Below are 24743 nucleotides of genomic sequence, written 5' to 3' on the forward strand. Positions count from 1 at the left end.
CAATTCAAGAAAGCAACACATCCCTACTTGACCTCCATCATGAAGATGATAAGCAAGAAGCTTTACAAGGTTAGGAAGCACCACAGGTAGACTTGAAACCTCAACCTTTAGGCTTGAGGTACGTATTCCTTGACTCTAACAACACATTTCCTGTTATCATTAATTCCCCCTTCACGGAAAAGCAATCTTCTCTATTGATCGATGTTTTGAGGAAACATAAATTAGCTTTGGGCTATTTTATTGATGGCATTAAGGGTATTAGTCTCGCTCTTTGCATGCATAGAATCGATCTAGAGGAGGGTGATAAGCCGTGTAGGAAAAGGCAAAGGAAACTTAACCCCTCCATGCAAGAGGTGGTGAGGAAAGAAGTTTCCAAACTACTTGATGCGTGGATCATTTACCCAATAGCTCATAGTGATTGGGTGTCCCTAGTTCAATAGTGCCAAAAAAAGGAGGGATGACAGTAGTGGAAAATGATAAGAATCAATTGATCCCAACCCGGCTTGTCATAGGTTGGAGGATGTGTATTGACTAACGTTAACTAAACACATGCACTTCAAAAGATCATTTCCCACCACCATATATCGATCAAATGCTTGAAAGGCTTATAAGACATGCCTTATTTTGTTTTCTCGATGGCTATACAGGATTTTTCCAAATCCCAATAGACCCAAGAGATCAAGAGAAGACGACCTCTACATGCCCCTACAATACTTTTGCTTACCGTAGGATTCCATTCGGTCTTTATATTACCCTCGCAACATTCAACATTGCATGATGTCTATCTTTAGTGATATGATTGAGGAAAATATAGAGGTCTTCATGGATGACTTCTCCGTAAGGGGAGTCACCTATGAAGATTGCCTTGCCAACTTATCTCGTTGTTTAGAAAGATGTGAGAGGGATAACCTCATGTTGAATTGGGAAAAGTGCCACTTCATGGTGGAGAGTGGCATAATCCTTGGCCACAAGATTTCCCAAGCCTACATTGAGGTGAATAGGGCCAAGGTGGAGGTCATAGTGAAACTCCCTCCTCCCACCAATGTGAGGGAGGTAAGATCTTTTCTTGGCTACGCCGGCTTCTATCGCCGTTGCTAAGCCCCTCACATCTCTCTTATAACAAGATAAGGAGTTTGTATTTGATGAGACTTGTCATGATGCATTTTGTAGGTTGAAGGAAGCTTTATGCACCGCCCCGATAGTTCTAGGCCCCGATTGGTCCCTACCATTTGAATTGGTGTGTGACGCAAGTGACGAGGCGATCGGATTGGTCTTAGGGCAACGGAAGGATGGAAAGCTCCATGTCATACACTATTTGTCTAAAACTCTCAATGATGCCCAACGAAATTATACAACCACCGAGAACGAGTTCTTAGTGGTCATTCATTCCTTTAAGAAGGTTTAGGCCTATCTTATTGGCTCCAAGACAAAAATGTATACCAACCACTCGGGTCTCAAGTATTTGGTAAGCAAGAAGGAAGCCAAGCCTTGATTGTTGAGATGAGTGTTGGTTCTTCAAGACTTTGATTATGAAATAAGAGACAAAAAGGGGGCCGAAAATGTGGTTGTGGACCACCTTTCGAGATTGGGAGGTTCTAGGATACATGAAGACAACTTGCCAATAGAGGATGCTTTGATGGATGACGTCTTATATGCTCTTGAGGAGAAATCGAAGCCTTGGTTCGCCGACATCATGAATTATTTAGCTTGTGCGCTATTCCTCTGGATTTCACTCCTTAACAACATCGAAGTCTTAAGCACGAGGCAAAAAGGTATATATGGTATGATCCCATATTGTTGAAAAGGGGGGTTGATGGTATTCTAAGGAAGTGCGTCCCTAATCATGAAGTTCAAGGTGTTCTCTCTATGTGCCACTCTTCACCATGTGATGGTCACATGACTACTCAAAAAACGGCCTCGAAGGTTCTACAATGTATGTTCTTTTGGCCTACTTTATTTAAGGATGCTTGGTCCTTTGTCAAGGGTAGTGATAGGTGCCAAAGAACGGGGAATATTTCAAAGTGTGATAAGATTCCTCAAACCCCAATTCTTGAGCTTGAGATCTTCGTTGTATGGGCTATTGATTTCATGGGCCCATTTGCTTCTTCTTGTGGGAATCATTATATTTTAGTGGCGATGGATTATGTTTCAATGTGGGTAGAAGCCGTTGCATCTCCCACTTATGACTCTAATGTGGGGATGAATTTGTTCAAGAAGGTGATCTTTCTTAGATTTGGAGTCACTAAGGCCATTATTAGTGATGAAGGATCTCATTTCAAGCATTACGCCTTCAACAAGCTTCTTGCGAAGTATAGTATTTCTCACAAGAGGGGACTTTCTTATCACCCCCAATCGAGCGGTCAAGCAAAGATCACAAACCAAGAAATCAAGCTCATCTTAGAGAAAACGGTAGCCCGAACTCGGAAGGATTGGTCCAAAGCTTATTGATGCCTTGTGGGCTTACCGTACCGCTTTCAAGACTCCGATTGGGACTATTCCATACAAGCTAGTCTATGGGAAGAGTTGCCACCTTTCGGTTGAAATGGAGCATAGGACTTTTAGGGCCATTAAGCAAATCAACTTTGATCTCCATAATGTGGGTGAGCAACGGTTGCTAGAGCTTCACGAGTTGGAGGAATTGCGAATGAACGCCTATGATAGTGATAGCTTATACAAAGCTAAGACTAAGGCTTGGCATGATGCTAATATAGTGAAGAAGGACTTTGTTGAAGGTCAAAAAGTCCTCCTCTACAATTCTCGTTTGAAGCTATTTCCCGAAAAATTGAGTTCCCGATGGATTTGGTCCATTTGTGATTGAAAGAGTATATCCCCATGGCGCCGTTGAAATTAAAAGTGATAAGTATCCCCCTTTCATAGTGAATGGTCATCAGCTCAAGCATTATTATGAAGGGCATTCAATTGACAAACCTGTTTCTTAATCCCTCATCGATGTGCATTATGACTATGATCCTCCTTGATCTCATTCAAGTAGCGTCGAGCTAACGACGTAAACCAAAAGCGCTTCCGGGAGGCAACCCGTCTTTCTTACTTTCCTTTCTCTTTTCTTTTACTTCAATTTCCATTTTATTCCATGTTTTGATCATGTTTTTGTTTGTGTTTTGGTAGGTTTTGGATTGATCATTTGGTTTGACTATTTTTTTATAATGTGAGGAGTTGAATCCTCACGAGAATGAGTGCTTTGAATGATTCAAGTGTGAAAGTGTGAGAAGAAATGTTCAAGAAGTAAAAAAATCGGAAAACTTGCAGTGCCCGGGCGCACACCCCCTGTGCGCGGGCGCGTATAGGAAATTCTCAGAAGACAAGTTGGAGGCAGAATGTTTGTGCGCCTTGTGTGCGAGCTGTGTGCAAGCGCACAGTGGGGAGTGTACGGGCGCTGTCCACCTTCGCGGGTGTAGACATCTATAAATGTCTCACCAAAACCAAACCCGATGATGACAACCTTTCACCGTTATTATTGGTCGGGTCGAGTATTTAATATCAGGAGTGCTTAAAATCCTTTTTCAATCAAACACAGTTTACAAAGAAGTCCACATTTTCGGTCCAATTGTTTAGTCAAGTATTGTCAAATCCTCATTTTTTTCCCAACCATTTTTAATCCATTTCATTTATTTATTAATTGAGCCTGATTAATAAATACTAAAACCCTAAACCTAAAATGAGTCCAGAATAGCTAAAATGACGCCCTATTGTCATGGCTTTTACAGAAAATAAAATAAAAATGAATTTAAAAGAATTTTCTTGGAACACAATTATCGCGCCGCAGTAGTTTCTGCCAGGCCACAATAGTTTCTGCGGTGCCACGACAATTTCTGCCGTGCCATGGCAATTCTCTTTACCCGATTTTATCTTGTTACGCGTTTTGACCTTCAGAAATGATAAAATTGACTGCCAAGCTACGATACAATTACCATGCCACGACATAAATGCTGTCACACGACAGACTATGCAGTCCCACGACACTTTATTCTGCTACGGCGCCTCATTTCTAGGGTTCGAGACCTCCCTCCTCACATTTCCTCTATAAATACGAGGCTGATTTCACAGTTTCAGGACACCAACAGACATTCTCATTTCTCTCTCTCACGTTCGAAGCCTTAAACCTCTCTTAATTGCAACAAATAATTCTCTCTTACTCTCTTATGCTCTAACATAAATATTAGCCTTCCCTATTTCACAAGTCATCCCTTAAGCACTCCCCAGAGTCCGTACAATACCCAAAGTTCTATACTTAAACTAAGGCGTGAAAGGTAAAACTATTTAAGGGTTTGACCCCAAATCAACTTTACTTTCATTTGAATTAAATTCCTTTTTATTATTGATATTCCTTGAAATTACTAACGTGTTTATTGTTTTATAGTTGCAAGCTAACGCAATAAAAGTAAATAATCATGTTCCTTTTGTTCCTGTTATATTTCTAACGATTTTTGTTATGTTTGTCATATATTAATTGTTAGATTTATTATGGTTAAATTGCTTCCAATGTTATTATTATTCTATTATTTGTTGATCACCATGTTGCATGTTAAAGGGAATATGTAATTGTAAATCACGCTTAACAAGATAATTTGGAAGACCGGTTTAGGATCCTTTTTAATATGAATTGTTGTTAATTGAAGTGATCAAGATATTTAGAATTATATGTTGCATTAATATTCAACCAATTTAGCCTAATATTAGTTTGGAGCAAATTGAATCTTTGTATTGTGTGCCTTTGAGATCGCAGGAATACTTTTGATAACTTGTTATATGGTATGGTTTTAGGGTACTTTTGAACCTTGTTTTTGTTATTACTCGACATCAAAGTTCATTATTTATCCTATTTTTATGCAAATTTTGTACCATCCATGCTTCACGGGTTGTTTGTGGATTTGATGTAATGTAGATATTTTTAGCACTATGGATGTCATCAAGCATGAGTGAGAAAGGATAAAGGCAATCTTGGTTGATAGAGCCGTGGAGGAAGAAGGAGGAGTGCCTTAAAGAGAAATCAAAAGCTTTTGGAGAGCCTTGAAGGGTTGTTTACGTAAGCGTCAACTTTAACTGACCATAAATTTTGATCTACACAACTTTTTAAAGTGATTCAAATTAGAGATTAAATTTGGTCTCAAGAGATTTCCAACGACAGGTCACAAGTCCATTTCTAGCAAGAAACGAAGAAGTTACAGTCTCCCAAAGTTAAGCTGTCAAGGCAGGGAATTTTGCATGGACGTGCAACAAAAAGGCACGTCCGTGCCAAAATTAGCATGTTCGTGCAGACCCGCGATTCTTTGTAGTAGGTACTGCCCACTTTTTCACCCTTCTTCATGTCCGTGCCAAACTCGACACATCCGTGCCAAATTTGGCACGTTCATGCAAGCTTGTTTCCGAGCACTTTCCTCGTTTTCTCCGTCCTTTTTGTTTTGAAAAGGGTATATATACCCCCTTGAGCTCATTTTGTAGGATTATCGAAGTTTTTAGAGCTTTCTCTTAGTTTTTCAATTTTAGAACATCAAAACTCTCAATCATTAGTTAGATTTTAATTATTAGCTTAGAAATATTCAACTTCAATCATTGTAGAAGACAAGTTCCACCATTGTTGCTCACTTTAAAGCTTCATAGTAACTATTTCTTACTCTTCTCTTCCATTTCTCTCTACTTAGTTGTTAATTACTTGCTTGATTCTTGTATGCTTAGATTGTTAATTATGTTAATTCTTAGTTTAAACTTGTTCATGAATTACTTGAAATCTTTTATTGCTTTAATTTCCATGGATTGTGAGTAGTCTAATTTCTAGGGTTTGGGTAAAACCCTCAATGTAGTCACTAATACTAGTTGCATGTGTTAATTTGGTTATTGTGGGATGTTATTTAGTTGATCTTAAGTGGTTTAATTGTTTAGTTCTTGTATATGGCCATTGCTAGAACTATTTATCCAAGCTTCCTCAACGAAGGATCGAGAGATGAACTTGAGTTAGCTTCCTTATGCTTAATTGACTTGAAATGCCATGAGAATAGGAATTTATGGTCAAGGGAATGTTTATGTCATCGTGATTATGCTTTAACACATGTTTTATGCTTTGTAACCACGATAGTAGGTTGTATTCATGATTCAAGTAATCCCTCTAGCTTGAGAGAGTAGTTGGGTGCCTTAGATGACTTCCCCTATATTATCCCCTATTTTACCTTAATTGTTGCATGCTAATTGTGATTTATGATGAAGTTGAGTGGTATAACCCAGGCCCTAGATTCCTCTTAATATTATTAATCTCCCCTTAGTTTTTAGTTGTTTTGAAGTAGTAGAAGTTACTTAAAACCAAACCAATTTCGACTTCATTTAGCTTATTTGAACGGTAGTATCTTGATGGTTGATTAAACGCCTCTCTTGGGTTCAATCCTTTCTTACCCTTGCTAATAGTTAGTGAGACAAAGATAGGATTTATTTTGGTAGGCTCGACGACGGCCTATCAACTTTTCACAGTGATAATCGAGTAGAGGCCAATAAGAGCGAATGTAACTCCATGACTTACTTCGTACCATCATTCTTGATCCTCCTTTAGTGGTTTTGAACCATGTGAAGTTAGTAATCTCATGGATTTTGAATGGGGTGTAACCTTCACGGGTCAATCATTGTTGCTTATCGTTGTCCCTTATTCGTGGTTGCCTTAAATGATCCGTGAACGGTTTACAAGTTCCTTAAAAACTTGTTGGCGGCTCCATAATTTATTTGTCCCTAATCGTATCATGTCAAATACAGCTTTCTATGAGTGCCAAGGATATTAACACATGCTTAAGTAGGGGCGCTTCGATTAACGCCTACAGCGGGCGCGCACAAGGAAATCAAGAAATCGAAGTGTCAAATCAGAAGCTCTGCGCGGGGAGTGTGCAACCTCCTCGAGGGCGCGCAACATCTCTATGCGCGGGCACGTAGGTCTGAAAATCAAGATTTTAATCCTTTTTTCCTCCCGATTTCATTCACAATCTTCCTACCCACGAATTTCACTCTTTCTCTCTCCTCGAAAAAAAATTCAAACCCTAACTTTCAAAATCTCTCAAATTCACACAAATCCATCAATTCCTCTTCAATCTTACACAAATTCATCACATTATACACCTATTTCCACAAGTTCCATACTTTCTCACTCCAAAAACCTCAAATCCTCCATTGTTGAACACTTGAAGCTTTGTTGGAGAAGGTGGTTCTTGGGCTATTTTGGGTGTGTATGAGCACTAATTGTGTGGTATAATCTCTTTCTTTGCTACTTTCTTTCAATATTTCTATTTTTTATGCAAAGTATTTGATTGTTATGAATGTTTTAGTCATGGTGTGATTTTTATGCGAAAAATCGGTGTTCTTGGATGGTAATGTTGGATTATTGTTTGTGGTTAGTTATTGTTACTAACTTGTATTTTAAGAAAAATGGTATTATTCGTTGTGTTGTTGTTGTAATTGGTTGTGGCTTGGTTGATTTTGGTGTAGTTGTGTTCAAGTTTTGTTGGTATTGTGGTGGTATTAATTGGTGTTGATTATTGGAGTGGTTGTTTGGTGATTAGTAAAGATGTTCAAGAAGTGGAAAAGTAGTAAGGAACCTCGTGTTTAAATTAACGAACCTTAACAACGAGAACAAATACAAACACAAACACCCACACTCCCTTAATTGAAATTTCACAACAAACACCACACCCCCGTCTAAAATACCCTCAAATCTAGAAAACTCCGGCCTTCAAGACACTACCATGGTTCTGATATGATTAAGATGGGTATTGTTGACGACCTTAGGTACCTCTTCCAAAACCAATGGTTGGCCTGGGGAATTTCATAGGAACGGCCTACCGAACTTACCTCGAACTAAATTTTGAGTTCCTTGTAGGGTTTTACGGTGTCCGACACCGCGCGAAAACAAAACCCGCAAGGATCTCATGCATAATTAATACAACTTAACAACCTACCATGAAATTACCAAAAGCAATAAACACATAAACATACAAAGAGGGAGAGAGAGAAAGTAAGGAAAAGACTTCCTTACCTTTGAAGAGTGCTTTTTCACAAACCCCGAGCCCGAACATGGAAAGCTCTAGACTCACAAGTGCAAATCCTCCTTCTTTGCACACCCACGCGCCCGAACGGGTCCTTACCTCGTAGCCTAGATGAGGCTAGACCAAAAGAAACTAAAGTATTACGAACTTAAAGGCTTTCTCACGCTTTTGGGAGATACCTTATTGAGTTCAGCTCAAGTGAATAATCCCAACTCCCAAGGTTGGTATTTATAGGCAAAAGCTCCCAAAAACCTCAATCATCTTTCCATGTGAGACAAATGATAAGTGACAAAAATAAGTAATAAATTTAATTCAAAATTAAATCAAATACACAAATCAATTAGCAAACAACAAGTGGGGAGGGTAGGTGAGGACCACAAGAGGAGGACCACACCTCCCTTGCTCCCCAAGCCAAACACGTTCACCAACCGGGCCAATTGTGGCGCGCCAGCTGGCGACCTGCCTTAGGCACCAAGGCTACCTTACTTGTTGGCGTCTAGTCCCTCGGTTGGGCCTGCCAGCAAGCCCACACAGCAGCACCAACCCCGCAAGGTAGCGGCCTCACAAGCAAGTGCGGGCTAGTATGCGTTGGGTGCTGCACTCGCTAGCGTGGCCTAGGGAGCCTTGCTGGCTGCTGGCCTTGCTAGCGAGGGCATGCTGCTAGCCCACACCAACCTGCTCGGCCATCACACGCCCAGCCAAGCCATGTGATGCTTGTTGGGCTAGCGGTCAAGCATGTGCCATGCGGCAGCAGCCTGGCTAGCCAACCTAGCCCGCCTAACCCTCGCATGGCTAGGCCATTGCTAGGCTAGGACTTTTGTGCGCGTTGACTTGTTGTTTGACTGATTTCTTGTTTCATCGATTGCATAAATTGTCTCGACGTTCGACGCTCGACTTCGATGCTCTAAGCTCGAAACCCGACGTCTGAGTTCGTAAAATCTCAATCGACTTATTTAATCCTTTGGAATAATTCATCGCATTTGTTCAGTTACACGATTGGGTGTGACCTGAAGGGTTCAGTCAAGAGCAAGCTGTAATATTATTTGTTCATTAATATTACTGATCAGAAGCAACCTTCAGCTAGGCATTCCGATCACTTGACCTCACTGAATAATTAGCTTTCCTAGTTAATTCTAAACCCTTTATCGGAATAATACACTTGTTCAATTCGAAGGACACCATTCCTTTAAATCTTCCACTTGTCCTTCCGGACAAGTGTGCTGTATGTGTATAGCCTTTTTTCTATGTCACTTAATGCCTCTTCATGAAGTATAAGGTAAGATTTATCGTCATCCTTATTACGTCCAGAAGTGTTCCTCGATTTCCGAGTTCGACTGTCAATAAACAAATGATTTCTAAAATCTATCTGAGCACAGCCATGCATTTTCACAGTCTCGTTCTTCGAGAGGCCTTGTAAACAACAAAGACATGTTCCCTACTATTAATTGGGAGACATTCCCAATCTTGCGTTGTTAGCTTCCCTTACTAAGAGGCCTTAGCCGCCTGAGTGTTGCCTTTAAAATCCCCTTGTATGGCAAACGTTTGACAACATTAAAAAGAACTAGTACTCAAACAAGAGAACTTACAATACTCATGGTTGAGGAAAGATGTTCTGATAGCCATAATGAGTAATATACTTATGACGATTATTAAATCTCTTAAAGTATTCTCATAGGTCGATCTGGTATTGTTCCAAACTAATACGTGTGCAAATGATTTATGACAATCTTGTCCTTATAGCACAAGAAACGGTTCTATAAATCATACTACGCACTAATCTCGTGCGGTCATTAGTCGTCCAACTTTCAAATGACCTTCATTAGGGATAGTTTCAATATGATATTCAATGTTCACTTAATAGGTGTTACTTTATCCAAGACATTGTCTTGATACCCTATTTTGAATATTCTCAAATCGAATAGACTCATTATTTAATTCTAAACCACAATTAAATAGAAATGGAATAATAATTTGCAAAGAATTAAAAATACTCCATATATGAAGGGTTAACTTAGTGTTTTATGTTAACATCTCCAAAACTTAATTAAAAAACATAAACATGGAAATTAAAGCTAATCTTTGAGATGCCTTATCCCCATTGCCTCAATGTGTTTGTTGTGTTTCACTTGAGGCAAAGGTTTAGTGAGTGGATCAGCTACATTGTCGTCCGTTACAATCTTGCAAATTCTGATTTTACCTTTGGTCTTCCATTCCCTTATAATGTGAAATCGCCTCATGACTTATTTGACCTTCTGTTAATCCCATGGCTCCTTGGCCTGAGCAATAGCCCCATTGTTATCACAATAGAGGTCTATTGGTCCCTTGATTAAGGGAACAACACCAAGTACACCAATGAACTTACGAATCCAAACTGCCTCCTTAGATGCTTCTGAAGCTGCCAAGTATTTGGCTTCAGTTGTAAATCTGCAGTTGTGCTTTTCTTAGCACTCTTCTAACTGAACGCTCTTTCATTTAGATAAAACACGTATCCTGATTGTGACTTGAAGTCATCTCTGTCAGTCTGGAAGCTTGCGTCGATATAACCTTCAACAACCAAGTCCTTACTTCCACGATATACCAGAAATTTATCCTTGTTCCTTTCCAGGTACTTTAGGATATTCTTGGCTGCAGTCCAATACGCCTCTCTTGGGTCTGATTGGTATCGACTCGTAGCACTCGAGGCATACGACACATCCGGCCTTGTACGTATCATGGCATACATGATCAATCCAATAAGCGAAGCATATGGAATCTGATTCATTCTCTCTCGCTCATTAGGTGTCTTCGGACACTGTTTCTTGCTGAGAGTTATGCCTTGAGACATGGGTAGGTGGCCTTTCTTGGCTTTCACCATATTGGATCGGGCCAGTACCTTATCTATATATAAGTATTTTGGCTCAATCCGATCATCCTCTTAGATCTATCCCTATAGATCTTAATACCTAATATGTATTATGCCTCTCCCTAGTCCTTCATTGAAAAAAAATTCTCAAGCAAAGTCTTTACAAACTCTAGCATAAGGATGTTGTTTTCCAATGAGCAATATGTCATCAACATATAAGACAAGGAATGTGATGTCACTCCCATTGACCTTCTTGTATACACAAGACTTATCTGGATTCTTGGTAAAACCAAACTTGTTGATGGCTTCATCAAATCGCAGATTCCAACTTCTGCTAGCTTACTTTAATCCATAGATGGGATTCTTAAGCTTGTATACCTTCCCAGCATTATTTGGATCTACAAAACCTTCAGGTTGTGTCATGTGCACAGTTTCTTCCAAAATCCCATTAAGGAAGGCGGTTTGGACGTCCGTTTTCCATATTTCGTAATTGTAATATGCAGCAATTGTTGGGATAATCCGGACGGGCTTAAGCATGGCGTCTGACGAAAAGGTTTCATCATAACCAACCCCGTGAATTTGCCTATTTGCCACCAGTCTAGCTATGTATACATATACATTTCCATCTTTATCGGATTTCAACTTAAAAATCAATTTGCAATCAATAGGTGTATAACCTTCGGGCAAATCAACCAAGTCCCATACTTGATTTTCAAACATGGATTCCATCTTGGATTTCATGGCTTCTAGCCATTTAGCAGAGTCGGGGCTCGTCATAGCTTGTTTGTATGTCGCTGGCTCATCTTCATCCATAATTAGGATGTCTTGATTCTCGATTAAGACGACACCGAGGTATCTGTCTGGTTGAGATCTTGGCCTTTGCGACCTACGCAGGGTAATAGATTGAGCATTTACATTGTCAGTTTAACTCTGACTATTATCAATAGCTGCTTCTAAAGCTCTTTGATTGTCAATTTTGTCAAATAGATTTTGTTGCTCATCTACTCGAACTTCATCAAGTTCGAATTTTCTCACACTTGTCATTTTGGAAAGGTGCTCCTTCTCCAAAAAGACACCATCTCGAGCAACAAACACTTTGTTCTCAAATTGTTTGTAGAAATAATACCCCTTTGTTTCTTTTGGATACCCCACAAAGAAACATTTGTTAGATTTAGGTGCAAGCTTGTCAGACATAAGTCTCTTGACATATGCTTCTCAACCTCAAATCTTTAGAAAAGACAACCATGAAGGTTTCTTTGTCAATAATTCATATGGAGTCCTTTTTACAGCTTTTAACGGAGCGCGGTTCAGTGTTAGAGTCGCGGTTTGAAGTGCGTGTCCTCAAAAAGAGATAGGAAGATCGGTAAGACCCATCATGGATCAAACCATGTCTAACAGAGTTCGATTTCTCCTCTCGGATACTCCGTTCCATTGTGGAGTTTCGGGAGGTGTCAATTCTGAGAGAATACCATGTTCTTTCAGATGGTCGTCGAATTCGTAGCTTAAATACTCGCCACCTTGATCCGATCGAAGGGCTTTGATTTTCTTGCCAAGCTGATTTTCCACTTCACTTTGAAATTCTTTGAACTTTTAAAAGGATTCAGATTTGTGCGACATTAAGTAGACATAGCCATATCTACTATAGTCGTACTGAATGTGATAAAATATCGATAGTCGTTCCTTGCGGTTGTGCTCATTGGTCCACATACATCCGTGTGTATGAGCCCCGATAACTCACTAACCCTTTTTCCTTACTTGGAGAAAGGTTGTTTTATCATCTTACCAAGTAAACATCCTTCACAGTTTTCAAACGACTCTAAGTCGAATAAATAAAGAATCCCTTTATAAAGAAGTTTCTTGATGCGTTTGATGTTAATATGGCCTAGACGATAATGCCATAAGTAGGTTGAATTTGACCCATTGGTCTTGACCCTTTTGGCGGTATTGTTAACGTTATCAAGATAAAATGAACAACTATTGTCCCTTATCCGAAATTCAAAACCTTTGGCGTCCAACGCCGAAATTGAAATAATGTTTTTGGTAATGTTTGGAACGTGATAACATTCATCAAGTTCTAAAACAAGCCCCGAGGGCAAAGACAAACAGAGTGTTCCTATGGATACGGTCGCAATCTTTGCTCCATTGCCTACCCACAGTTCCACTTCTCCCTTCACTAGCTTTCTACTTTTCCTTAGTCCCTAAGCATTGGAATAAAGGTGTGAGCCACATCCGGTATCTAATACCCATGAAGTATTGCTAGTAAAGTTAAGGTCTATAACATATATACTTGATCCAAAAGCTACAGGGTCGTTCTTCTTATCCTCCTTGGAGTTGAGGCAATCCCGCTTCCAATGTCCCTTCTTCTTGCTGTAGAATCATTCGGAGTCGGATTGAGAAGATGCTACCTTCTTTTGCTTGTCGCCCTTGGTAGCTTTTGGCTTAGGCGGAAAGGTCTTCTTACCCTTCCCCTTATAGCTCTTCTTCTTTCCCAATCGCTTAAATGGCTTGCCTTTCTTGACCATAAGCATGTTATGCTTTCTTATCTTTGAGTGTTTGCTCGGCTTGCTTCAACATCCTGTGAAGCTCCGTGAGGGTTTTCTCCATGTTGTGCATGTTATAGTTCATCTTGAACTGATCATAACCTTTATGCAGCGAGTGGAGAATGATGTCAATTGCCATCTTGTTTGAGTATCCCGCATCAAGCCTCTCCATATTCTCGTATAATCCAATCATTTTAAGCACATGAGGGCTGACGGGCTCTCCTTTCTTGAACTTGCTCTCAAGGATTTGCCTATAAGTCTCGAACTTCTCAGTTTAGGCATCCTCTTGAAACATATTTTGAAGTTCAGATATGATCTCAAAAGTCGTCTCCTTCTAATAAAAAGTCTTTTGGAGATCCAGAGACATTGTGGCCAACATAATGCATTTGACATCCCGATTAGCAGCGTGCCATCGGTTTAGGGTTGCCTGTGTAACCTTCTCATTAGGAGCGTCAGGCATTTCCTCGTCAAGGACGTATTCCTTTAGCTCTTGCATGAGATTTATTCGCAAGTTCCTTTGCCAATCAAGGAAGTTTTGCCCACTCAATTTCTTCTTGAGCGGAGTGAAAACTGTTTGCTGTTGGTGTTAGCTGCAAACATTTTGCTACAAATGAAAGAATTTGCAATGAAAAACCATTCATAAAACCAATTAGTTTGAAATTTAAAGCATACATGCAAATTTTCAATCTTATTTAGCGTTTATCCACACATTTACAATTGTCTCTTTTAAACGAGAATGAAACGATTCCAAGACCCCAAAAATCAATAAGTGATTAAGCATGTTTTTGCTTGTCTTAACACTTAATATTTTAAGGTAAGCAATCTAATTGCTAATAAATCTAAGCTATCCTTGGTTCTATAAAACGCAGCATCTAATGCTTTCTTGACATTTATCTTCGTTGCCGCGACATCTAAGGACTCCTTATAGATATCGTTGAGTTTGACTAAAACTAACGCGTATACCTAGTATACCTTACTTCCCTAGGAAAGTAGTAATGCCTTGCTTTGATATAACTCATTACTATTCTCATTAGTCTATAAGTGTTATTTTGGAATGGTAAATTTTAACTCAATTTTATAGAGACTTAGGGTTTCTATGTTGGTTGATTTAAGTGAAATAAACTAATCATTCAACATTCGAAATCCTAAAGATGCATCTAATATCGCAATTATATATATAAAAGATAATTAAAGACGCATGGCAAACTAGCATGACCCCTTGAAACTCGAATCATCCAATCTTCAAGGTCACCATCGCATATTTTGGCTTCGTCTTCTTAGAAACACCGTCTTTAGACTTCACCATCAAGCATGCAACTACTAGTAACTAGGAGTAATCTAAATAATCTAAGTACAAAAATATTGAACGACACGTAGTCTTTATTTAAATTTACAAAAATACGTAACAGAACGCAGTTCGTATTTACTATTTTAGTCGGGCCATACTAGTTGCCTTTCTGTAAAAACCTGCATAAGAACATGTATAATATTCCATTCACCCATTCACTTCTAAAGTGAATGGCCCAAGCATTTTTACAAATAACACAAGCAACAATACAAAACATTGTATCAAATAAGCTCGTACTAGTTACTAAGTTAGGTTGTTAATCCGATTAGCACATCTAATTAAAACTTGACAAGTGTTTATCCAATTATGTGAACTAACACAATAACGAAAAAGCACAATTAAGGCTTAATCGAGCTCATAACCGATTAATGAAGCTCCAACTAAATGCCACATCCAACTTAATTAATTAATCCAGTTAAATATTAATTAAGCCGATAAAGTCAATTTTGTCAAAAATTTTGCAAGTACGTGAAAAACCGAGGCTTAGCCTTGTTTTTAACAAAATCGCAAAATAAAACGAGGTAAATATAACGGCTATCACAAAAACCGGGCTCTGAGCTCCCATTGAAAATTGGTGTTGTTAGGTTGCGAGCGAGGCCTAGCAGCTAGCTAAGGCCCCGGGCTAATGTTGCTTAGCAGCCCCAGCTGCTCGCATGCACTCGAGTGATGGGTGCTGCCTAGCAGCCCCGACCTTGTGTGCCGAGCTGCTGATGGGAGCTGCCTGGCAACCAGCACGCACATGATGCGCGCATGTGAGTTGTTGCTACTGTGCTTGCCGCGCCATGCCTACCCTCCTTGCATGCCCTCCGCACCAAGTGTGCTTGAAGCCACACACACATGCACCTGGCTTGGCAACAACATCGTGGGTTGTGCAAGCAGCCCTACTGGTCGATGCTTGAAGCTTGAGCTTCGATTTTTGCTTTGTGCCTCGGGATTTTACTCCAATTTTTGTGTGACTCTAAGTTAATTCCAAATTGAATTTTAGAACTAACATTTGAGCAATTTTGAAATTAAAACAAGTTTAACTTAATTAATCAATTTTAGTGAACAAGCCAAAATTAATTCAAGAACTATTCTTTTAATAATTTTGGCTCAATTGATGCAATAAAATTGAGGGCTTGTATCATAATTAATTTAACCAAAAATTAAAATTCATTATAAGATTTGACAAAATTAGTTGAATGAATAATCAATCATCCAATGAAAATAATTTATCCAACAATTACTCATGCATAATTGAATATTACAACCTTCCAATATGAAGAATAATATTTCAAGCACAATTATGAACATTCATTATTTTAATCAACTTTCAAAATGACTAAAACTCAAAATTTGTTCACTTTGGATTTTAGCTAGTCAAGATTCAACCATTTAAACCATTAAAGATTGAATTTTTAACTATTTTAAGGGTTTAAAAATCATTTTCAACATAAACTTACACATTACAAGCAATCTAATTGCAAGAATAAAAAATTCCAAATTAAGAGCTATCTAAATTAAGCAACCAAATTACATCAAAAACATACTTAATAAGGAATGAAATTGCAGAAGATTAATGGTATAATCAAACACATAATCCAACAATTGCATGTCATAATTAATCAAGGTTTAAAGATTTAAACCTTCGAAAAACCACTTTTTGGCAGATTTTGGCTTCTAGATGGCCATTTTAAACACTATGCGGGTAAAGGTTGATTTAGAACATCGATTCCACCCAAAATTCACTACTTTTGATTTGAAATCTGAGTTCTTAGTTAAAAAATTGCAATAATACGATTTTAATCCAATTAAAAATGAGGACCTAATCTAATTAGGTTGCTAATCCAAACATTTAAATCCACTTTAAATCACCTTAATTAATGTTTAGTTGTAAAAATTAAATGCAAGAGGCTCTTATATTGCTGTAGGGTTTTGTGGTGTCCGACTTCGCGTGGAAACAAAACCCGCAAGGATCACATGCATAATAAATACAACTAAACAACCTAACATGCAATTATCAAAAGCAATAAACACATAAACATACAAAGAGGGTGAGAGAGAAAGTAAGGAAAAGACTTCCTTACCCTTGAAGCGTGCTTCTCATGAACCCCGAGCACAAACACGGAAAGCTCTAGACCCGCAAGTGCAAATCCTCCTTCTTTGCACACCCACGCGCCCGAATGGGTACCTACCTCGTAACTTAAACGAGGCCAGACCAAAAGAAACTAGAGTATTACGTACTTAAAGGCTTTCTCACGCTTTTGGGAGATACCTTATTGAGTTCAACTCAAGTGAATAATCTAAACTCCCAAGGTTGGTATTTATAGGCAAAGGCTCCCAAAATCTTCAATCATCTTTCCATGTGGGAGATATGATAAGTGAGAAAAAATAAGTAATTAATTTAATTCTAAATTAAATTAAATACACAAACTAATTAGCAAACAACAAGTGGCAAGAGGAGAGGGAGGGTAGGTGGGGACCACAAGAGGAGGACCACACCTTCCTTGTCTCCCCAAGCCAAAACACACTCACCAACCGGCCCCAATTGTGGCGCGCCAGCTGGCAACCTGCCTTCTACACCAAGGTTGCCTTGCTGGCGCATAGTCCCTCGTCTGGGCCTACCAGCCAGCCCACGCAGCAGTGGCAACCCCGCAAGGCAGCGGCCCTCACAAGTAAGTGCGAGCTGCTATGCGTTGGGCGCTGCACTCGCTAGCGTGGTCCAGCTAGCCTTGCTGGCCGCTAGCCTTGCTAGCGAGGGCATACTGCTAGCCCGCATGCACCTACTCGACTAGCACACGCCTAGCCAAGCCATGTGATGCTTGTAGGGCTTGCGGCCAAGCATGTGCCATGCGCCAGCAGCCCGGCTAGCTAACCTAGCCCGCCTAGACCTCGCATCACTAGTCCATTGCTAAGCTAGGACTTTTGTGCGCGTTGACTTGTTGTTTGGATAAACCTTGTTTCGTCGATTGCATAAGTTATCTCGACGTTTGATGCTCGGGTTTGACGCTCTAAGCTCGAAACCCGACGTTTGAGTTCATAAAATCTCTATCGAATTATTTAATCCTTCGAATTAATTCGTCGCATTTTTTCGGTTACACAATTGGGTGTGACCCGAAGGGTTCAGTCAAGAGAAAGATGTAATATTAATTATTTATTAATATTACTGATCGGAAGCGGACTCCAACTAGACATTCCGATCACTTGACCTCACTGAATAATTAGCTTTCCTAGTTAATTTCGAACCTTGTATCGGAATAATACACTTGTTCGAAGGAAACCATTCCTATTCCTAGCCTCATTTCACAGCCAACCGATTGGAGCCGATGATTTTCTAATCACGTTCCAAATTTTCAACAAGAGACATTCAATGAACCTCTGGGAATTCAACGTCCATTTGGACTTTAATCCCGATGCCAACCTTCTTTCCCCTACTCCACAACCCTTCCCCGAATACAATGAGTTTTATTGGTGGAAAACTATCTCTGGGATCCCTAAGTTTAGCACCCGATTCATCCGGCCCTCCGCATCTTACACCGCCTCCTTGGGTATGCGGTATTTAGTAAGCAAGATTTGGGTAAGCTTTCGAGGGAAGAAGTCTTCACCCTTTGGATTACCACGAGAGAAGAGTTGAGTGGGCGGCTCAACATGGGTTACTTATTCATGAGGTGTTGTGTGGACCTCACTAGTGGGAACAAGATGGATGAGATCGCCCTTGGGGCGATGATTATAAGGTTAGCCACAAAGCTCGGCCATGGGATCCTCCTCCCCGCATGTACCCCGGTGGGTAATGAGAGTGATATTTTTCTTGATATTGCCTAACTCAAGAAGTTGGATTTCATCACTTAGACTGAGGATATGAACAACTATTATGATTGGCTAGTGAGCCATGAGCATCAGTGTATCCTCCCAAACCCTGCTAGGAATGTTTCGTTCGTGACATATGATAATGGGGCGTTGCCAAATGCAAACATGGGAGGAGATTTAGAAGGTGTTGAGGAGGAAAAAGGAGAAGAAGAAGATGTACAACAACAACAACAACAACAACAACAACAACAACAACATCATCATCATCAAGGCATGCAAAGCCTTTAACAACAAATGAGGAGCATGCAATTGGGCATGCAAGGCTTATTCGAAAACCAACAAGGTATATTCCTCCAAACTCAAGCTCTCTATGATGCAATGTAAGTAGGGGTGAGGTCACCCCCATGGTCAACTACCCATATTGGCCACCATAACAAGGCCCAATACCTCAATGGTCGAGTGGTGAGCAAACTTGGCCTTATTGGCATGGACTTCCCGTGCCAAAAAAGGTGTTTCTTGAATACCCACCATATAACTACTAACAACCGGGTGGGTGTGATTATAGGGGTGATCTTAACTACCCTTAAGTGGATCCCACTCACCCCGCCCCTCTACAAATGCCCTTCCTTTCAACCCGTTGCGCAAATGGCAACAAGACCTTTACAAAGGTCACTATGGTTGGCCACCTGGCTACACCGGGGGATGGGATCCTCATGGCATCCCTCCGGCCAACTTTTCTTATGAGGAGGATAAGGATGATGGTGGTGCCGACCCTAGTGATGGTGTCAGCCCTAATGGCCATTAGCCCCCTTTACTTTCTTTTTTTCCCTTTGTCTCGCCCTTCGATTGTTTTTATCATGTTGCACTGAGGTCAGTGCTTTTTTCTAGTGTGGGAGGGGGGTATAAGGGGCAAAGGGATGTCTATGTGTGGTGTGGGGGAGGGTAGTATCATGCTAGTGTGGGGAAATGACATGCTTTGGTTGGTTGGTTTCAATTTTTGCTTATGATGATGATTGGCCAGTTGTTTGATTTGTTGTTGTTTTCATGAGTTTGATGATGTTTTTGATGATGAGTGTGATGATTTTTTAATGATGGTGTTTTGATGATGATCTCCATGATAATTTTTGAGGTTTTTTATGATGATTTCTATGACATTCTTGATAATTTTTGAGGCTTTTTGATGATGATTTCTATGACATTCTTGATAATTTTTGAGGTTCTTGTTCGATTGAGATGCTCCCATTGAAAAATCCAAATCCTTTCAATCCAAACCTCTTTTTCTCCAAACTTGTATATAACTTTTTGTTTAGTTCCTTTTTCTTTGTTTATAGCTTTAGTTTTCTTCATTTTTGGTTTACTAACCTTTCTTGTGTATAGTTGTAGTGTCTTTCTTTTATTCACCTTGTTTTGTAGCTTGAAGATAAAATGCACAAAGAGATGGGCTAAGGAGCGATTCAAGCTCCGGAAACCTTGGTGAGATCGTAAAATTTGCTTTGTGTTCCAATTCAAGCGACATTTGGTGAGACCTTTCCTTTCTTTCTTTTTATTTCCTTTTGTGTGCATAGATTAGCTTAGACTAGGTTGGAGTTGAATGTTCGAGGTTGTATGCATTTGATTCCACGAAATCTGGTGATTATTGGTATTGATACCGAACGATCTTTGTTTGTCGATTGGGAATTATATGTTTACTTGCCTCTTTGATTTCTTTTACTTCTTCCTTCTAAAAAAAAGCAAAAAAAATTTGAAAAATGAAAAATATTTTCCCTTTTGTTCAAGACAAATCATGTAAATTTTAGTTGTTTCATTTTCATCTTGAGCATAATAAAAGTTAACTTGTGGGTTTGAATGCCTATCTTCTTGAGTTTTATAAGTTTGCACGCTTCAGGATTGCCATTGGTTGACTTTAAGATATGTCTATGCTAAGGTAGTTGTGCTAGAACTTGTAAGGCCCATCGAACCCAAATTCACTTGTTTGTGGTAAGAAGGTGTTGCTCTCATTAGGGGATTTGAAGCCCTAAAGGTAGTTTTAACCCGATGTGAGCTTTATTGTTCAAGCCTCCAACATTCCTTATATGAGCGGCATAGGATCCTTACCAAAGCATGCTTAGATCAAGAACATGACGTCTAGCTACCCGAGATCATGACCGAACTAAATCTAGGGATGACAAAGGCATTCTTCCTTCGGTGACTATTTTGTTCTCTACGATTAGCTTTTGTTTTTATTGCTTTTTGTATTTTTATTTGCATTTACCCCTCTACTAGCCATGTTTTGTGTAATACCCCGTATTTTTATAGTTATATTAATTTTAAATATTATTAAACGACGTATTTAAATAATTTGAAATGAATTATTTATGGTATTGTAATAATTTAAAAGGTTTACTTTAATTAAAAACCCAATTCTGTTTATTTATTTGGTTTTGGTAATATTTTATTTCATTATTTAGAAACTTTGGGGCATACTCAATTTATAAGGGAATTTTTAAAGTCAATGGAATTTTAAAGAAAGTCAAATACCAAGTTGAATGGGAATGGGAATCATTAAGGAGAAAAAGGGAAATATAGTTCGTAGGGTTTTGAGAGTGAGTATAAATACCCACCTTAACAACAAATTAGACTTTGCCCATGGTGGAGAATACCCAAAGGTAAACTCTCTTTCACTCCTCTCTTATTTTCTTTCCCTTTAATTTTTCCCCTCCCCTTCTCACTATGCACGACACATACACACACACATGCACAACCACCGCAAGGGTGGCCGACAGCCACCACCACCACCAGCACACGCTGGCAGCAGCAGTTGGTGTTGCCGCCTCCCTCTTGTGCGTGCGAGTACGAATAAAAAAAAATCATGCTTCAATTTTTAATTAGCTTTGATTAATTATTGTTTTGGGTGTTGTGTGATGATTTTATAATGTTTTTGATGATGTTTAATTCACATAATTTTTAGATTTGGTTTTTATGTGAAAAAGCCCCAAATTGATAAACCCTAGATTTCTAAATTGATGTTTATTGATGGAATTTAATGGTGGTTGATTAAAACTATTGAACTTAGTGTTTTTAAATTAAATTACAGCAATTTTAAGAGTTTTTATAATGCTGAAATTTTTATGTAGAGACTAGAATAAAGTTTTCTTGAAGGGATTTTAATTACCCATTAATTTGGAATAAAAGTAGATGGTTTTAATTAATTTTCAGCATGTTTTAGAAGGTTTTAAAGTGTTTTAAAGACTGTATATATTGTTGGAAATTTAATATGAATGGGTATTAATGTCTCTATGAAATTGTGGGTTGTAGGACACTTCCAAGTGAGTGATTTATGTAGTCGTGGCGGTTTTGAGATCATATTCAAGGTATGTACGCGTACTCGATATTATTTAAGCGTGTAGAAGCATGCTAGGATTTACTTTTAATGATTCTAAATTAGTATCATGTTAGGAATTGGTTGGAATTAGTGAATTGAATTGAATTGATTGAGTTGGAATGGATTTTGGGGAAATATTGGTGAAGCATGATTGGTTGAAGTATTTATTTGTTTGAATTGGTGATATTGGAATATTTTTATTGAACCATACTTTTATTGTTGGCATGTTTAAAGGCTCACTTGGTTAAAGTAAATGTTTAATTTGGATTGGAATACAAAAAGGGAATTTTATTATGGTTCATATAATTTTTATTGATGCTATAAGCATGGGAATTGAGCTAGTAAGTGTCTTTGTACATAGAAAATAAAGGAATGAAATGCGGTGCCTCAGTGCACTTAAGGTGTTTTAAACACCGAGGGATAGGATTTGCGGTGCATTATGTGCTTAAGGTGTTATTTAACGCCGAGGTAGTTTATAAAGGATTCAACATTTAATCATTCATGATTACTAATGGTTCAAGAATTAAATTGGAATGTTTGATTACTTGAATGATTTATGTTGATTGATTGTGTTGTAGATTGAGAGTCATCACCAAGTCTAAAATATTTAAATAACATAATGTGAAAGAGATTGCTCACCAAAACTCTTATAACGTATATACCTCGAGTATGAACACATGGGGGAAATTATGTGAGTTTATATTTGATCATAACTACTACTAAGAGTATAGGACGTTGTATTTCCTTTTTATTTTTTTAAGCAGGACATCCAGTCACTTCATGTGACATTTTTCCCTACCCGATTAGCTCCCGGTGTAGTTTACCTCAATTTATTTGGGGTAGGGATTTGGTGGGAAACCCGTGCGATGCGTAATCAAACTAAATAAGAAATTCAATTATCCATTGATTGTGTTGTGTGTTTTATGCTTGTAAACAGGTGCAATTAGGTAAGTTGTATGATGCTAAGATGAAAGCATGTTAGTGTGATTCGTTTACGCTTATGTACTCAGCATTGCTGATTGGGTGTTTGTATGTTTGTTTGGCCTTGTCTTTATCTTAGCCCTACGATGACCCATTTCTAATGGCGAGTAGTGGGGACAAAATAAAGAGAAGCTTTTCAGGTGATGAAGCATATTCATGATGGGCATGAGTGAAGAGTAAATCTTGTTTAGTTCATACGAGGATGTGATGTGTTTATTTTCTTTGATTATTATATATATTTGCTTGTGAGATTAACGCAATGGTTTTAAGTATTTGTTTGGTTTTTAAAAGAGCCTACAATGGTTCCAAGTTGTAGGTTGACTTCGTTTAACTTTGGTTTGACTTTACTTTCGTTTGGTTGACTAATGGTTTTTAAAACAAGTCTTCCTCTATGTGTCTTGATAATTGTCTTAGTCGTTTTCACAGTGGCGGTAATGTCTTAGAATTTCCTGATTCGTATTTTAAAAAAGGCAAAATAGGTATTTAACGGAAAGGAATTTCTAGGGTAATACAAAGTGGTATTTGGGAGCTTTGGTTAAGATTTTTATTACCACTAAAGCCAAAAACATGTTTTAAAATATTTTGTTTTAAACTTGGCCAAGTGTTTATTTTATGAGTTATTTTAAAAAGTGAGTTGTTTTACTTTATTTTTTTTAAGAGGACCGAAATTTTATTTTTATAAGGAAAAGGTCCGAAATTTTTTATAAAAAAATTGGAGAAATTCGATTTTTTTTATTTTATTTTGGGGTGTCCGAATTTTTTTTTATTTTGGCCAAAATTTTTTGCCTTATCTAGGCTAATTTTCTGGAAATTTTAAAATAAACAGGAGTCAAAAAAAAATTTGGTTTGTCCGTTTTGTAGGGAAGCGAAGGATTAAGGTATGAAGTATGTATTAAAAGTTTTAATAGCATGTTTGTGAGCTTGGGTAGGAAAGAATTTGGGCATATAAGTTAGAATTATTTATGTTCTTGTATGAATTAAGTATTTAGGTTGCGATGTTTGATCATGTGAATTGATGGTGTGGAAGCATGTAATTATGTGATTAGAAATAAGTAAGATTGTTGGATTAAACACTGAACCTAAATTCATGCAAGAACTGTCTTTTTTTTTTTAGGAAGGGAATTCTTTTCTAAACCTTTTCCTTAATAGGATGCCGATCTATCCTAACAAAAACTCATTAATTGGAACCCTAATTAAGAAAGACTATGAACATTCCTTTGACTATGTCAAGAAAATCCGCTTTTATTGTTCACACCTGAGTAATGTCCTAGGAGACAAGCAGTATGATCTCCCTAATCGTGTTTCAGCCATGATAATTCATTGTCTTTCTGATGAACCCCATATCTTGCTGTCAAGACAAAGTTTTTTTATTTCTACTTGCCTGGGGACATTCCCAATTACTCGAAATATAAGACTATTATAGACAATGGTACCCTGACTACAGATACTTGATTTCTTACCTCATTCGAGTTGAGAAATATCACTGCAACGCTTACAGATTCCATATCCAAATTATTATTATGATAACCTAGCAAGGAATAATTCCCCTTCTACAAGCAGCCAATTAGGAAACACTTCTCCATCATAGGGCAATCAACCAGGAGCAATTGGAGGGCAAGAGGAAGGAGAATCAATGGAGGAGAGTAACCATACTGTTGACAGTTCCATTATGGAAATCTCAAATCCAAATCCACCCCCAACCCCAATCATTATTGACATTTCATCTGACGATGAGGAAGATGAAAAGTTTATTCAAGTAGAGCAAAATCCAGAGACACCTAAACCAATGGAGGAGGAGGAGGATGTTCGGAAGGACTAGATTTTTGTAGTTTCGCTTCTTCGATTTCTAGTT

General features: G+C 38.5%; 1 protein-coding gene across 1 annotated transcript; it reads left to right on the forward strand.

Annotated features, from left to right (window-relative positions):
* The first annotated feature begins 2542 nt into the window (after positions 1 to 2542).
* Positions 2543 to 24710, forward strand: LOC110739889. Its single transcript, XM_021920370.1, has 3 exons — positions 2543 to 2732; positions 21844 to 21899; positions 24480 to 24710. Exons 1-3 carry the CDS (start codon positions 2543 to 2545, stop codon positions 24708 to 24710), a joined length of 477 nt encoding a protein of 158 aa, XP_021776062.1.
* The last annotated feature ends 33 nt before the right edge of the window (positions 24711 to 24743 follow it).

The sequence above is a fragment of the Chenopodium quinoa genome, unplaced genomic scaffold, assembly GCF_001683475.1.
Source record: "Chenopodium quinoa cultivar QQ74 unplaced genomic scaffold, ASM168347v1, whole genome shotgun sequence".
Classification (NCBI taxonomy): Eukaryota; Viridiplantae; Streptophyta; class Magnoliopsida; order Caryophyllales; family Amaranthaceae; genus Chenopodium; species Chenopodium quinoa.